General features: G+C 33.8%; 2 protein-coding genes across 2 annotated transcripts; both read left to right on the forward strand.

The window, feature by feature from the left end:
• The first annotated feature begins 754 nt into the window (after positions 1-754).
• Positions 755-5230, forward strand: LOC130720667 (DNA repair protein XRCC4-like). The gene is made up of 5 exons (XM_057571343.1): positions 755-999; positions 1110-1252; positions 1470-1598; positions 3191-3313; positions 4759-5230. Exons 1-5 carry the CDS (start codon positions 861-863, stop codon positions 5005-5007), a joined length of 783 nt encoding a protein of 260 aa, XP_057427326.1. The 5' UTR covers positions 755-860; the 3' UTR covers positions 5008-5230.
• Positions 5231-6019: 789 nt separating this feature from the next.
• On the forward strand, positions 6020-8165 carry LOC130720953 (glu S.griseus protease inhibitor-like). The gene is made up of 2 exons (XM_057571660.1): positions 6020-6108; positions 7760-8165. Exons 1-2 carry the CDS (start codon positions 6030-6032, stop codon positions 7948-7950), a joined length of 270 nt encoding a protein of 89 aa, XP_057427643.1. The 5' UTR covers positions 6020-6029; the 3' UTR covers positions 7951-8165.
• Positions 8166-14046: the final 5881 nt, after the last annotated feature.

Here is a 14046-nt window from a genome sequence, read left to right on the forward strand (position 1 = left end):
ACTACATTTGTCATCTAGTATCCTACACTACTTTTACTTAACATCCTCCACCACTGACACTCTCAATCGCCAACATTGTTGCATGACATCATCCACCCCTCATTTCCACTAGCACTACCTGACACCGACTATTGTCGCTCTCGCCATCACGTGATGCTCATTCTTCTTCACTTCTCTCGACACCCTCAATTGCCTCATGACATCCATCACCCCTCATTTCCATTACCATTACATGACACCGACCATTATTGCTCTTGCCACCCCTTGACACCCACTCCCCTCCGCTTCTTGTGAGCCCTCCATTGCCACCACTTCTTGAAACCTTTCACCGCCCAGCAACCTACATTGTCGTTGCCACCGTACACCATCCATGAATGTTGTTGATGCTTAAGACCTTCTACGACGGTTGATGAAGGGTATCAAGTTGTGAAGTGTGGTGAGTAGGTGGTGGGGGGTGGAGAGTACCGTGCAGAAGTAGCATGATCGGAGGGTGAAAATGATGATGGTGGGTGGAAAGCGTAGGGCGGTGACGAGGGTTGTCATCAGCGGTGACAATGGTAAATGATGATTGACATTCGTGACACTAATAATGAATTTCCAAGGTTGATAACAATTTTTACAAAACTGAAAACAAGAAAAAAATTGAAACTACAATTTTAAAAACTAATTTTAATTTTGAATACTTAAAACTAAAAACCATCCAAACATGGCCTTAATAAATTCTTTATTTTAAACCGATGAAACCATGTCAAAGTCACACAATCTTCCATTGCACACTTCTCATTCCCTCTGCAAAAGAAACAGATAGTGCCAAATAACTGACATAGGTGTAGCCAAGTTGTTCCTTCTTCTCCAAATCCATGGAGGAGACAAAGAGGCACACATGCCTGAAGCTCCAGATTCCAAATGCCAACGAAACCATATTCGTGAAGGGCACTTGGTTTGACACCCACTTCGACCTCGCCATCACCGACGGCGTCGCCGCCTGGCACTGCCACGGTAATACTCTCTATCCCTGCCTACCCTTTTGACTCCTTTCTCGTTTTCCACTACCCTTTTCCGATTTCATGCCAAAACAATCATCAAGTTTTGATCTTTGTTTCTGTAAGCTTCGGAGGATGAAGTCAAGCAGCGTGCTGCTCAGTGGGACCAACCAGTTTCTGAGTACGTGGAAATGTCTGAACGCTACTTGGGGTTTCAGCAACCTGGTTCTGTGTATGCATTTGCTGATGCTGGTGATGGCCATAAGAGGGTAACTCTATAGCTAACTGTTGTTATTCATGGTTTTTTTTATGGTGTGAAGATATTTGGTTGACTATGGTACTTTTTTGTGTTAGAAGTCCCACATTGGTTAGAGATAGAGCATAGATAACATTTATAAGGGTAGTGCAAACCTCAACTCTTGAGCTAGCTTTTGTGGTTGAGTATAGGCCTCCCAATTTCTAATATGTAGTTTGTTTGATTGATAGTTGTCGTGGACCTTTGAGAAGGAAGGAATGACGCTGCAATGGAGATGGAAATGTTTGCAGTCTTCTGATTGTAAGAAAACTACTGCAGAAATATTGGACTTTCTAATGGATGCAAACATAACACTTAGTGTAAGATTACATTCTGCTTAACTTTTGAGACTCTCTTTGTATGCATTTTGAGTAAGCCTTCAATTTTCGTGCTTAATGCCAATTGATTTAGTTCTTAACATAGAAAAGTATGTTTGGTTTCATGATTTGTGCAAAATACATTTACTCAGAACCGAACATGCTAATGTTTATACTTAATGTGAGAAGTCGGGCACATTAGTATCTGATATGTGATTTTTTTATTCTTGGTAGATAACATACCCAACTTTGTCATACATCAGGCCAAATGTGTGATTTCTTTATGTTAGGGACTAATTTGAGGGTGTGGTAAACACAAAGGATGAAAGTAAGGTTTACTCCTTGTGTTTTCTATACTAATATTTTCAAGCTTGATATTTGTCTGTTTTTCTCGTTCTTGGTTTGTTTATTATGGGCATTATGATGGGGATGCCATGCTTGGGATGATGAAGGGTAACCACAAATAGGACTCATTTTTCCAATGGGGATGCCATGCTTGGGACGATGAATGGTAACAACAAATAGGACTCATTTTTCCAATGGGAAATGATAAAAGCCTGCATATAATGTTTTCACTCCATTGCCATTGCCATTGCATTCATTCATTCATTAAATTATTAACCTCTATTCTGTGGAGAAGTCAATATTTAGAGAAAGACTGATAAGTGGTAAGCATGCTTGTTGCTCAGGTTTAAGAAATATTAATTCTTCTTGAATCTTATATTCATTATTTCTTTTGAGGGTCTTTATCTATGACAATCTTGACGAGCTTCTAGAAATGTTTGCACTAAGAGCAGTGTTGTTAATGTCGGAAAGCCAAAAACAGACCATATTTGATAAACACTGATGGCGGACTGTGAATTATGGCAGAATATTGGCCATCGCGGCTTGCTGGAACTCCTCCATGGCCGATACTTGACAACACTAACTAAGTGCAAGTTATTCATTACATTTTCTGCAAGTGTGTATAACTTTTGCTAGCTCTATGGAAAGTTTCAGTTACAAGTGGCCTAAACATAAGCTAATGCTAATTAAGCTTGTTAAAGGAATACTGTAGTGTTCGGCCTCTTACATTACATTGACTTTAAATTTGAAGTTAGTATCCCCCCTGAAAGTTGACATTTTCACTGATTTTTATATATAATCATGTGAGTAGCTCATGAGCAGCTGGGCCCATTTGTTCTCCATTTTGTATATCATGTGGCTTATCTCGTTATATCTTGGAAATGACACTCAAATAAGTTGGCTATGATGGGTTTATGTCAAAAGATAAAAGTAATTCTTATAACGCATCACCTTTTTCATGTTCAGCAAATTGCAAAATCTGAAAAATTCAAACTTCTTCCCTCACATTGAATGTATTTTTATGATAATAGAAAACTTTTACCTGTTAAATTTTCATTTCACCACAAACTGAAGTTTTTAAACGTATGAGATTTAATTTATGCTTGAATCAATATGTCAATTCTAATTGCACCTTCTTTTCTCATGTACGAGAGGGCAAGAATCTTTCTTAATTCTTACCATATTGAATCCTTGTCTTTTCTTTAGATCTGAACATCCTAACAGGCATGTTTGTTAATGTCCATGTACAGGAAGAAGTTGTCAGAAAAAATGAATTGTTTGAGAAGATGAAAGAGGAATCTGAGAAGTGCTTAGCCCAAAGTGAGAAGATTGCCAAAGAGAAGGTCGAATTTGAATCTGAAATCTATGTGAAGGTAACTTCTTAACTCTTGCTTTGCGATTGTTCTATTGTCATCCCGGTTGGTTCATTGGATGTCTTGGCCTTCATGGTTTCCTAACGTTCTTTGTCACTTAAGAAGACAGGTTGGTCTTGGAAAACTGCTGAACCAATTAAGGCCCCGTTTGGGAAAACAACTTAATTAAGCGCTTATGATTATAAGCAACCGTAAGCGCTTATGACATAAGTTCTTATTCATAAGCTATTTTAAAATGTATTGAAATAAATTGAAAATAAGCTATATATAAGCCTAAGCTCTTTTTCATAAGCTATCCTGAGTAGCTTATGAAAATAAGCTCAAAACAGCTTATGGCCCATAACCTGTTTGCATAAGCTCTCCCAAACACTGACACAAACGCTTATGTTATCAGATAAGCTCAAATAAGCTCTCCCAAATGGGGCCTAATTCATTGAACTAATTCATAATTTCCCAATATTGGACCGATTCTTCACTGTACTTTGACTTCCTAATTCACAAGTTTATGGCAATACATGTTCTGTTTGACATGTTCAAGATTTTGATGATTTATGGTCAAGGGGAGACTGCAATGGGGCCAAAATCCGAGGCTTAAACACAGCTAACACAAAAGGCAGGGCCAAACTGCTTCTAGGATAGTTGGGGCTAGGATGCGTCTCCGGAATAGTTGGATCCAAAACACTTCTCTTTGATAGCCATGGCTGAATGACTTTTCTTGGATAGCTGGGGCTAGAATGCTTCATTAGGATAGTGGGGACCAGATTGCTCTTTTGGGATATTCGGGATGGGATCAAACTATTCTCTAGGATAGTTGGGGTCAGAATGCTTCTTGAATGAGACAAAAGCCGCCAAGGGTTATGAAGGCTTAGCAAAAGTTTAGAACTAGGACACAACAATGGGACAAATTGACATAAGGATTTGAGACAGGTTGTGAAAGTAGCATGCAAGAAAACTATTGACGGCTTGGGCTTGGTCTTGAGCAAGAGAGGATATTCTCTTGTGTATTTTCTGTTTTCCCTTTCCTTTGTTTACTCTGTTGCCTCACTGTTATTCTGATTTCATAAAAGAAATATCGTAAAAATACCATTCAGTTCTTAATCTCTATCAATTGCAAACAAAAACTTGTAGCTTTCTTCTACTATGCTGCAGATTTTGAGCATAAGCTCAACCGAACACAAACTACTACTGATGACTACTGCACTTTAGTGTGTTTGAAAAGTCATGAATGGGAACATACATGAATAATTGAAAGATTGAAAAATGTAGGAGGACATTTCTTTCATTATTATCTGCTTATTGAGGCTAACTTTACTGGTAAGATTAGTATTTGTTATAGTTTTTCATTATTCTTCCTTTACTACTATTACGAATCTTGCATATTTCTTTCTGCTTTGTTGTTTTGAAGTTCCAATCATCAAACTGACCCTGAATTTGTTTTGTTTTAGTTTCTGGGGGTCTTAAATTCTAAGAAATCAAAACTAAGAGAGCTTCGAGATCAGCTTTCAAAACAAGATAAAGCTGAGAAATCTCCTCCACAAGAGGAAGAAGACACAGACAAAACAGAGAGTTTTGATGGGGACAGTGATTTTGACAAAAGCGATGAAGAATCTGAAAAGGATATTACTAGTTCTTCAAAGGATGTTATTAGAGCAAGGAAGCCTTCTGGGCGAAAGAGAACTACTAGACTCACATGACATATTATCTTCACCAACTAAGAGTTGATTTCTAACTTGGATTTGTCATCTTTACAAAAATTAGTTAACTAAGATGAACATGTGTCACATATTTAGTGCCCCCATAATCATATAGAGCCATGCAAATCTTTGTTTTACACAGCTTGTTTGGGTTGGTTCAAGGGATAATGTAATGCTGTCCATGTTTTTGGTACAAAAGTATCATCATATTTTTGGTACAAAAGCCATCATTTAGCATAATATGTTATATTAGCATTATATAATATGAATAACTATACAATTTAGATCTTATTTTTTTATTAAATCAAAACCAAATGACACGAAGTTTCAGTTTAAATTGAAGTCTTAGATTTAAGTCTTTATGAATGTAACTCTGTTAAGTATTTGATATGGAGAGTTTTGTTGCTCATAATAATCCCTCGTTAACCGTGTTAGGAATTTCCTAAAGTAGCTATAGTCATGGCATGGCTATGTACCCTTTCATAGATATCTTCTCTTCCGCCTAATTTTGTTGGTTTGTCCTAGTTGGTTCTAAGGACATAGTTTTTCACTCAATAACTAAGATCTAAAGATGACATTACAATCAATCATGGTAATTCAAAATAATAATGTTTGGTTTACACTTATCGGAAGTAAGGGGGTCGACTCATACCATTCCCTCAAGATTTAAAATTCCCTTATATATTCAGGTCGTGCCAATTCAACTTCTCATTTATGTGATGTACATTTGTCGAATCATAGTCCTTTTATCTTCCTTGTAAAAAAGTAACTATATTATTTTTAAGTATAATATTTTTTTCCTTGTGAGCTCATTTGTTAATATGAATAATTTTGGCATTTATTAAAAATCACCATATACTCACAAAATTTTTTTTAGGGCCAACCGATAAATGTGTGAGCTTCTATATATTTAGGGCCTAACAGGCCCAATATCTAAGATGGGTCAATATTGAATTTTCTGATTTATTTAAAGATGGTAAAACCCTATTTGTGTCTTACGCGCCTTACTACTAGCTTGACCAATGTTCAATCGAATATTCAATTTGCAAAAGACAATGCGTGCTTCAGCGCTGAAAGAGTTTTTAAGAATGTATTCGAAAGGTAAGTTATTTTTCAAAGGATGTCTCTTGTTGGTATTCCAATTCTTAGAATAGATTCTTGTAATTTTTCTCCCTACATAAGGGTAGATCATAACTTGTGCAGATCATAACCTGTTTGGATGCAAATTAAAAAACACTTATTAAATTTATTTAGTGCTTTTTGTATGCAAACGGATTCAACCTGTGTCATGTACCGTTTTGGATTTTTTTGATTGGAAACAGGAGTCTAATTCAGGGGTCACTGTACTAGTTTAATATCAAAGCAAAAAGGAAGGAACGAGACATCAAAGTTGTGAACGAAGGGCACAGTAGTTTTAGATTTTTTATTATTATGTGATTCTCAATTGAAACTTAAATTAAGTATGAACAGGAAATTGAAAAGGCTTGCAGATGTTCCCTGTAGTTTATCTTCATGTCCTTCAGTTTATTTGTATGTTAGTTTTAACTTTTAAGGTCAAAATTAGGATAAAACTATTTTTACCTCTAACTTTGACCTTGAAAGTTCTGTGTAGTTTATTTCTATGTCCTTCTGTGTCTGACATTGACCTTAAAAGTTCCGTGTAGTTTATTTTTACGTCCTTATTCTTTTTATGTTCCGTGTAGTTGAAATACTTGAGTTGGACTTTTCATAAACAAATGTAGTATTAGCCTATTAGGTGTGATAACAGGTTGGGTCAAGTTAGACATTATATAAATAGGTCTGACCTACTTAAAAATTTTTTGGTCAAGTTAATTAGACATTACATAAATAGGTCTGACCTACTTAAAATTTTTTAGTTTTATATCTGGTCTGTAATTTATCATAGGCGTTTTTTCCGGTCAAAAACTTATTTATAAATAAGCTAGCAAATTTATACGCTAATAATTTAAATTATCCTAAAAGAAATCTTTCTTTAAATGGATTAGTAAAAAATTAGCTATATTTAGACATGGGTGAAAATAAGTTAAATTGTGTTGAATTATTTAGGGTATGAAAGACTACTTAAAATCACATTTCATAGTAAAGATATTTAAATAGGTCATAAATATATTTATAAATAGACTAATTTCCTTAAATCATTATATAAATCAATTTATTTAAAATAAAAAATATAAATAAGTATATAATATCAAGGTATTATAAAAAAAATTAAGGTAACAACAACAATGATAAAATATATTTATATGAATCATATATTTATTTAAATAGGCTATCATGTTAGGCTTCCAAAACTTATGAATGGTTTAAGCCTAATCTTTTTAATTAAATAGACTTTAAAAAAGGCTTAGGCATTGTTTATTTATTAATGGGCAAATTGTACTGACCTCCTCTAAGGTTTATAATTGTTGCACTAACTCCCCTATATTAATGAGACACTGCCCACTTTTATTTTATTGTGAACAATGCACTTACCTCCCTTGATGTTTATCACTATAGCATTGACTTCCCCTAAGTTTTATAGTTATAACACTCACTACCGTTCTAATATTCTAAATGATATATGAAGAAGTAGAGGTCAATGCATTTTACAAAACAAAGGGGAGGTCGGTGTAATAATAATAAATCTGAGGAGAGGTGAGTACGATTTCTCCTTTTTAATTTAGCTTAGTGCAATTATAGAATGTCTTTAGCTAGGAGTTGTGTATAACTTGAGGCATGGCATTTTGTGTAGGTAGCAGGCCATGGCCTGAGCTGCTTGGAAAGCCAGGAACAGAGGCAAAGGCTATAATTGAAGGACGTAGACCAGGTTGTAAAGTTCATGTCATCCGTGAAGGATCCAGTGTTACCCATGATTACCGAACTAATAGGGTTCGGGTTTATGTTGACAAAGATGGAATTGTCAAATGCGTGAAAATTGGATAGAAAGTGCACTCACCCTGAGGTTTACATAATGAGGAGTTCATCATCATATTCTCCAATTTTATGTTTCCCTTGTCGAAAGATTTTACACTTTTTCTTTTATTTCTCAGTTTTGTTGCGCAGTAAACATTAAAATATGGTGGTGTTATTTTTGCCAGAGGAACAAACTATTTGAAAAACATGTTCATTGTCATTTGTCATCAATCAATTGTGCCAAATGATGAAGGTTCTTACCTTAGTTCTACCTCTGAAATTTAGTATCTGAATGTTTGGTTTCAATTCGTTCCACTATAATTGTAGTTGTTAATAAATCAACAGCCTTACAATTTCAAAGTCAATAATTTACATTATAGCACAGTTTAATTAATAGTACTATAGCATTTACGCATGGCTGAACGGAGAAGGTGAGACGCATGGCAACATCATGGGCGTGAGCGGCGCCTAGTGTGTTAGGTGATGAGTGTTCACCGAGGAGACACAGGAGACAATGGGAGAAGGGTGTTTACGTACGGAAGCGATGATTAGAGCCAGGTGGAGGAGGAGGTTGAAGATGAAAGGGAAAATGGGGTTTCGGGTTCCAAAATGTGAGTGGTGGGGAGGAGGTTAAAGAGCCCCTTTTCATTCAAAATAAGCGTCATCTCATCCGACACTAGGTCACAGATGAAGTAATTAAAGTCAACCTTTATGGACTTTAGATCATGCCTAGTCGACGTTAGCTTGCGTATGTAGTTTGAATCGAGCTACTTTTTTATTACAAAATCTTTATCATTAGCCGATGCTAAATTTTGACGATCAATTGACACTAAAAAATCATTGGTTAGGCTCATAAAAAAACAAATTAATATAGTAAATTTACATCAGTTTAAATTATAAATTAAATACAAGGGACTGAAATAGTGAAATCACATATCCCTTTTAATTTTATGTCTCCTTCAATGTGTATTATTTTTTATTTTACTTTTTTAGAAATCTATTATTTTTTACTCTCTCTTTCTAAAATTAACATTAACTCAATTGATTATTACTATTATTATTATTTAAGTATTAATCCTTGTAGACAAAAATGAAACGAAATAAGAAAAAGAAAAACAGTAATTTCAATCCGGCCGGGTCCTAGAAGTTTCCCATAATTAAGCAATATTGGAGCCAATTGTTATCAGAAATAATAAAAAATGCCGGCCACAGCCAACAAGTAATGTGATTGCGTAATATTATAAAATTTGACAATGTCTTAACAAGATACATTTACAATAAGTCATGACAAATAAAAAAAAGTCAAAATTCACGGTTATATTAATCCATCCATTACCTACCAAAAATCACTATAAATACCCCCATAACATAATATAATGTACATCATCTAAATCTTTATCATCAACAAGAGTTGCATATTGTGAGGAACAAAGAAAAGTTCAAAGATGTCTGATTGCAAAGGTATGAATTTGCTCAAATGTGTAAGATATATATATATATATATATATATATATATATATATATATATATATTTGATTATGCCTAACTCTACTCTACTAGTTTAGAGGTGATGTTGTTATAAGCTATATATGAACTTATTTAATTTTATCTCTAGTCAATGTAATGTTGTTGCGATCGAGTTGAATAACTTATATATTGTGCAGGTAAGAGTTCATGGCCTGAGTTGGTTGGAGTGTCCGGAACACGGGCAGAGGCTATAATTGAGAGCGAGAATCAATCTGTGAATGCTAAAATCGTGCCCGAAGGATCCTCTGTTACCGCTGACTTCAGATGTGATAGAGTTTGGGTTTGGGTCAACGAAGCTGGAAATGTCAAACAGGTTCCACAAATTGGATAGAAAGTCCTGAGGTTGAAATAAGGAGTTTAGATTATCTCCAATTTTATAATCTTGTTGAAAAGAATAAAGTTTCAGAAATGTCAAAAGTTTGTGATGTTTTTCTTTCGTTTATTTTCTTAGTTAGGTTGTGCATGCAGTGCGCCTAGATAAATTAATAGGTGGTGTTGCTATTTGCCAGAGAAACAAACCAGAGCCATCTAGCTGCTTCGATATTAATAAAGCATGTTAATTATTATTGAAACTAGAGAAATGGATGATAGTTTTCCGATGTAGAAAAAAAGAGAAATGGATGACAGAAAATTGTATTGAATGAAGTAGTTTCAAAGTGTTATATATACAAGAAAGTAAAATAACTGAATGAATTGTTAAAAAAAGAAAAGCTGAATGAAAACTAACTACATCAGCAATTAACTAACTAACTGAAAGCATCACTTAAATACCATCAGCAACCGTTTTAAATAGCCTATATGGTCCATAACATCTTTCATATCAATCAATTTATTTAAAATAAAAAAATATAAATATAAAGTATATAATGATACTAGGATTATTCCCGTTTGTCCGTGCGATGCACGGATAATTTTTTACCAACTCCACTCATCGTGGTCGTTATTGGACATGGGCCACGAAGGCGTGGATGCTTAGTAAGCTTGTGGGTTGTACGTTTGACGGTGGGGACGAGGCTGCTATCCGTGGTCTGGCTGAAGAAATGGAGGGGTGGCGGCCGCCTTGAGCGATGTTATGGTCTTGATGTTGGCTTTTAGATCAGACTTAGGTCTTCGTTTTTGCATCCATTGATTTTTTTTTTCTTTTTGTTTAGGGAGGTTCTTGTTGTTTATATCTTTTAGGGATGGTTAAGTGATTGTGTATTCTTGTGGATGATTGAGGACTTTTGTTTTTGTATTCCTCTTTGTCCTATTCTCGAGTTAAGTCTCTCTATTATTATTAATATATTAATATATTTGAATTTAGAAAAAAAAACTTTAATTATTGAGAATTTGATATATGTGAATAATACAATGATTTATTTACTAAGACATACACGTTTAATTAGTCAAAAACTTATATATCGTTATTATCTTATGTTTATGTTTAAATGTTTGAGTTTAACTGATATGCACTGTCAGTGTAAAACAATTTTACACTGACAACCAATCACAACATGCCACATATGCGCAATAATAATTTTCACATTAAATTTTAATTAAGACAAAAATATATTTGCTGTTGTGGCGGAATTCAACTGGGTGACTGTGTAAACAAAGTTCACACTGACGGTGCACACATAAGAACATATTAGTTTATAAGGGAGATATTTGAAACTATAAGAAAAATATTTATACGAACACTGGAAAATTATCTCGTTACCCGTGCGATGCATGGTCCTTGTCTCATTTGATTGTTCACAGTTTTGAATCATAAATTCAGAGAATAATATATTATCCATATATTTGAATTTTTTCTAAATTCACTACAAAAAAATAGGAATATCTCTTATTATATTTTGAAAATAATATATATAGTGTTGAGAATCAACCACTCTTAATATGCACGGGAATATCTCTTATATAAGATATTTTCTCGTCTTTAGCTCTAATATAAGATATTTACTTAATAACACTCTTAGATTCACCATGTTCTACAATAGTGGTTTCATGTAAAACCTTTGATTATATTGCTTAAGGTATGGTCAGTATGGACATTTGAATCTGCGTCTTTGGAACTTATTTTGAAGTTATTTAAATAAGTAGTGGTGTAGTCTAAAGTATCCATCTAGATGAGCTTTCATCATTTCTCAATGTGTTTGTCCTAAGTACGTATTATTTCACTGTATATTTTATTCTGTTTTCTTTTTTGAACAGAAAACTCATCTCTAGTTTCATTATACATTCTTCTTGTGGCAAGTTTGGTTTACACAATGATTCAGTAACCCAAACAGCCAGACTCATCCATAATGCTTTTCTATACCATACAAAACAGAGGTTTTGCTTCAGAAATTATTTTACGGTGTTAAGTGAAATACTCATATATGAAAGGGATCATAAAAGGGAACAGATGATAACATTATATTCACACCTCCAATGTTGCTACTGAATGCATGTGCATTTCCTGAATATTGCTAATGAACCCATGTAACTATTCTGCTAGAACCTGACATTCTAAATTCTCAAAAAAAAAGTCATGTCCTATGCATGATCATGACCATAGTACTCACAAATAACATTCAAATATATTTACAAAATATCAAGAAAGAGATCCAACTGTAATCTCAAACTAAACTAATTATAGTTTTCAAAAGCTAGTCAACTACTTAAAATATGAAGAACATTAACAAACTCCCAATGTCACTGGTTGACTGTTATCAAACTAAGTAGATGACAAGAAGCGTCATCATCGAAGGTTGACCATCATCAAGATATATGCACCCTTTTCTTTCCTTTAGATATATGCTCCCTTTAAATTCTGTACCAAATAGCAATTAAAACCACAGGGATATCACTTCCATGAGTTAGAAAATCACATAAGAAATGCGAATGTTAACAAATAGTTTGAAATACACACATTTACCACACACCAATGATGAAAAGATAAAATGTTTCCGCCTAAATATCCCTTGACAGTAACCATAAAATTAACAACAGGTTCACATAGTGTCTTCTGCACATGTTGGTTCTTATATCCAACCCTTGAAAAGCAAAGTCATTTTAGGTGAATGACAATCTTATTCATACTATTTGGAAAATAATTTGAAGTTAAAACAAAAAATATTGCTATCCAGATCAAGTGAAAATAAGAGAGGGTTGGATTTCATAGAAATGCACTCGATCAGACATGATAACCTTATTGATATATGTTTGCTTTAGTTACATGTTTCATTTTCTGATGAGAACTTGAATTTGCATCTGTAGTTTCATCATAGGTATAATAATCAGGGAGAGCTGTAAAAAGATGAATAAAAGAATTTTTCAATGAGTTCAAGATAAGTTATAGATAAAAGAAGATTTCATGCTTAACCAACTTTCATGCTTTATCTACAACCTTCACTCACCACAACACCACAAACTGCCACCAACCTGCTACCAGCAAAATAGCATCCATGTCATAAATTTCTTTTCAATGTTACATTACATCAGTAATTCTTGACCTGGATCTTCTGCTCCTTAAGCCTAACAACCCTGTAAAAGGTAAGTACTTAGGCTTACACAGTTGCTAAAAAGCTTATCTTGCAACCTATACATGTTCCCTTCATCATTAGGCATTCTATAAAGCCACATCTTTTAGCTTTCAGTTTTAAAATCATAACTTTTAGTGATTTGATCAGAACCTCAACATCAAAATGCCAAATACAATTGAAAGTGTAACTTAATGACACTAAATTAACAAATGAACCATCAATGGTATAGAAATCTGAAATCCAGGGAAATATATTAAAAAAACATTAGAAAATTACATTGTTCAAAGAAAACTAATCAGTACTTATATAGCTAAACTACTTATAAATTACATTGTTTATTTAAAATTAACTTGAACAAAAAGACATTGTTTTTAAAGTAATACAATAATAAAAAAAGTACCATGATAACAATTGACACACATTTTATATCCACCAAAGGACCTCTAAAGAACATAGTAAGTCCTTGCAGATTTTATTTAGTGGGTTTTCATAGAGCCTTTAATATCATGTTAGACTTTGCCTTCTAATTATCTTTATTAAATATTAATCTGTGCTGATTTTTACATTCTTGTTTCTTTCTTTCTTTTCAGAAATAAAGTATCCTACACATTAAACCACTAAAGCATAATAACAAAATAAAAAATAATCACAGCTGGGTTTGAACTTTGAAGAGAGATATCAAATCATTTCATATCATAGGGCACGAAGCATAAGAGATACTTGTCCTACCCAATCAAATTTAAAATAATTAAACTCGAAAAAACATGAAAACATAAATAAGCTGAAAACATGATAGCCTATCTTGATAGCCTTCAACACTGTTTTGGCTGAAAAGTTCTGCAAAGTCCTTCTATGTTCCAGTAAACTGACTCAATAAATCATGCATTGAAGTTAGGCTTATACATAAACTTCTTGATTAGTGGCTTCCTTAGTAAATTGTCAAGCCACAGTGCAAAAGTATAAGAAGGAGATACATTTTAGTAAATTGCTGACATCTTAGCTCCTATACAATGACAGAGTTGATTACAGACTTGCCAATCTTATGGAGAAAAAAAAACCTAAAATACACTTGAGTAATTATTGATGCTAATAT

This window comes from Lotus japonicus, chromosome 5 (genome assembly GCF_012489685.1).
Source record: "Lotus japonicus ecotype B-129 chromosome 5, LjGifu_v1.2".
NCBI lineage: Eukaryota > Viridiplantae > Streptophyta > Magnoliopsida > Fabales > Fabaceae > Lotus > Lotus japonicus.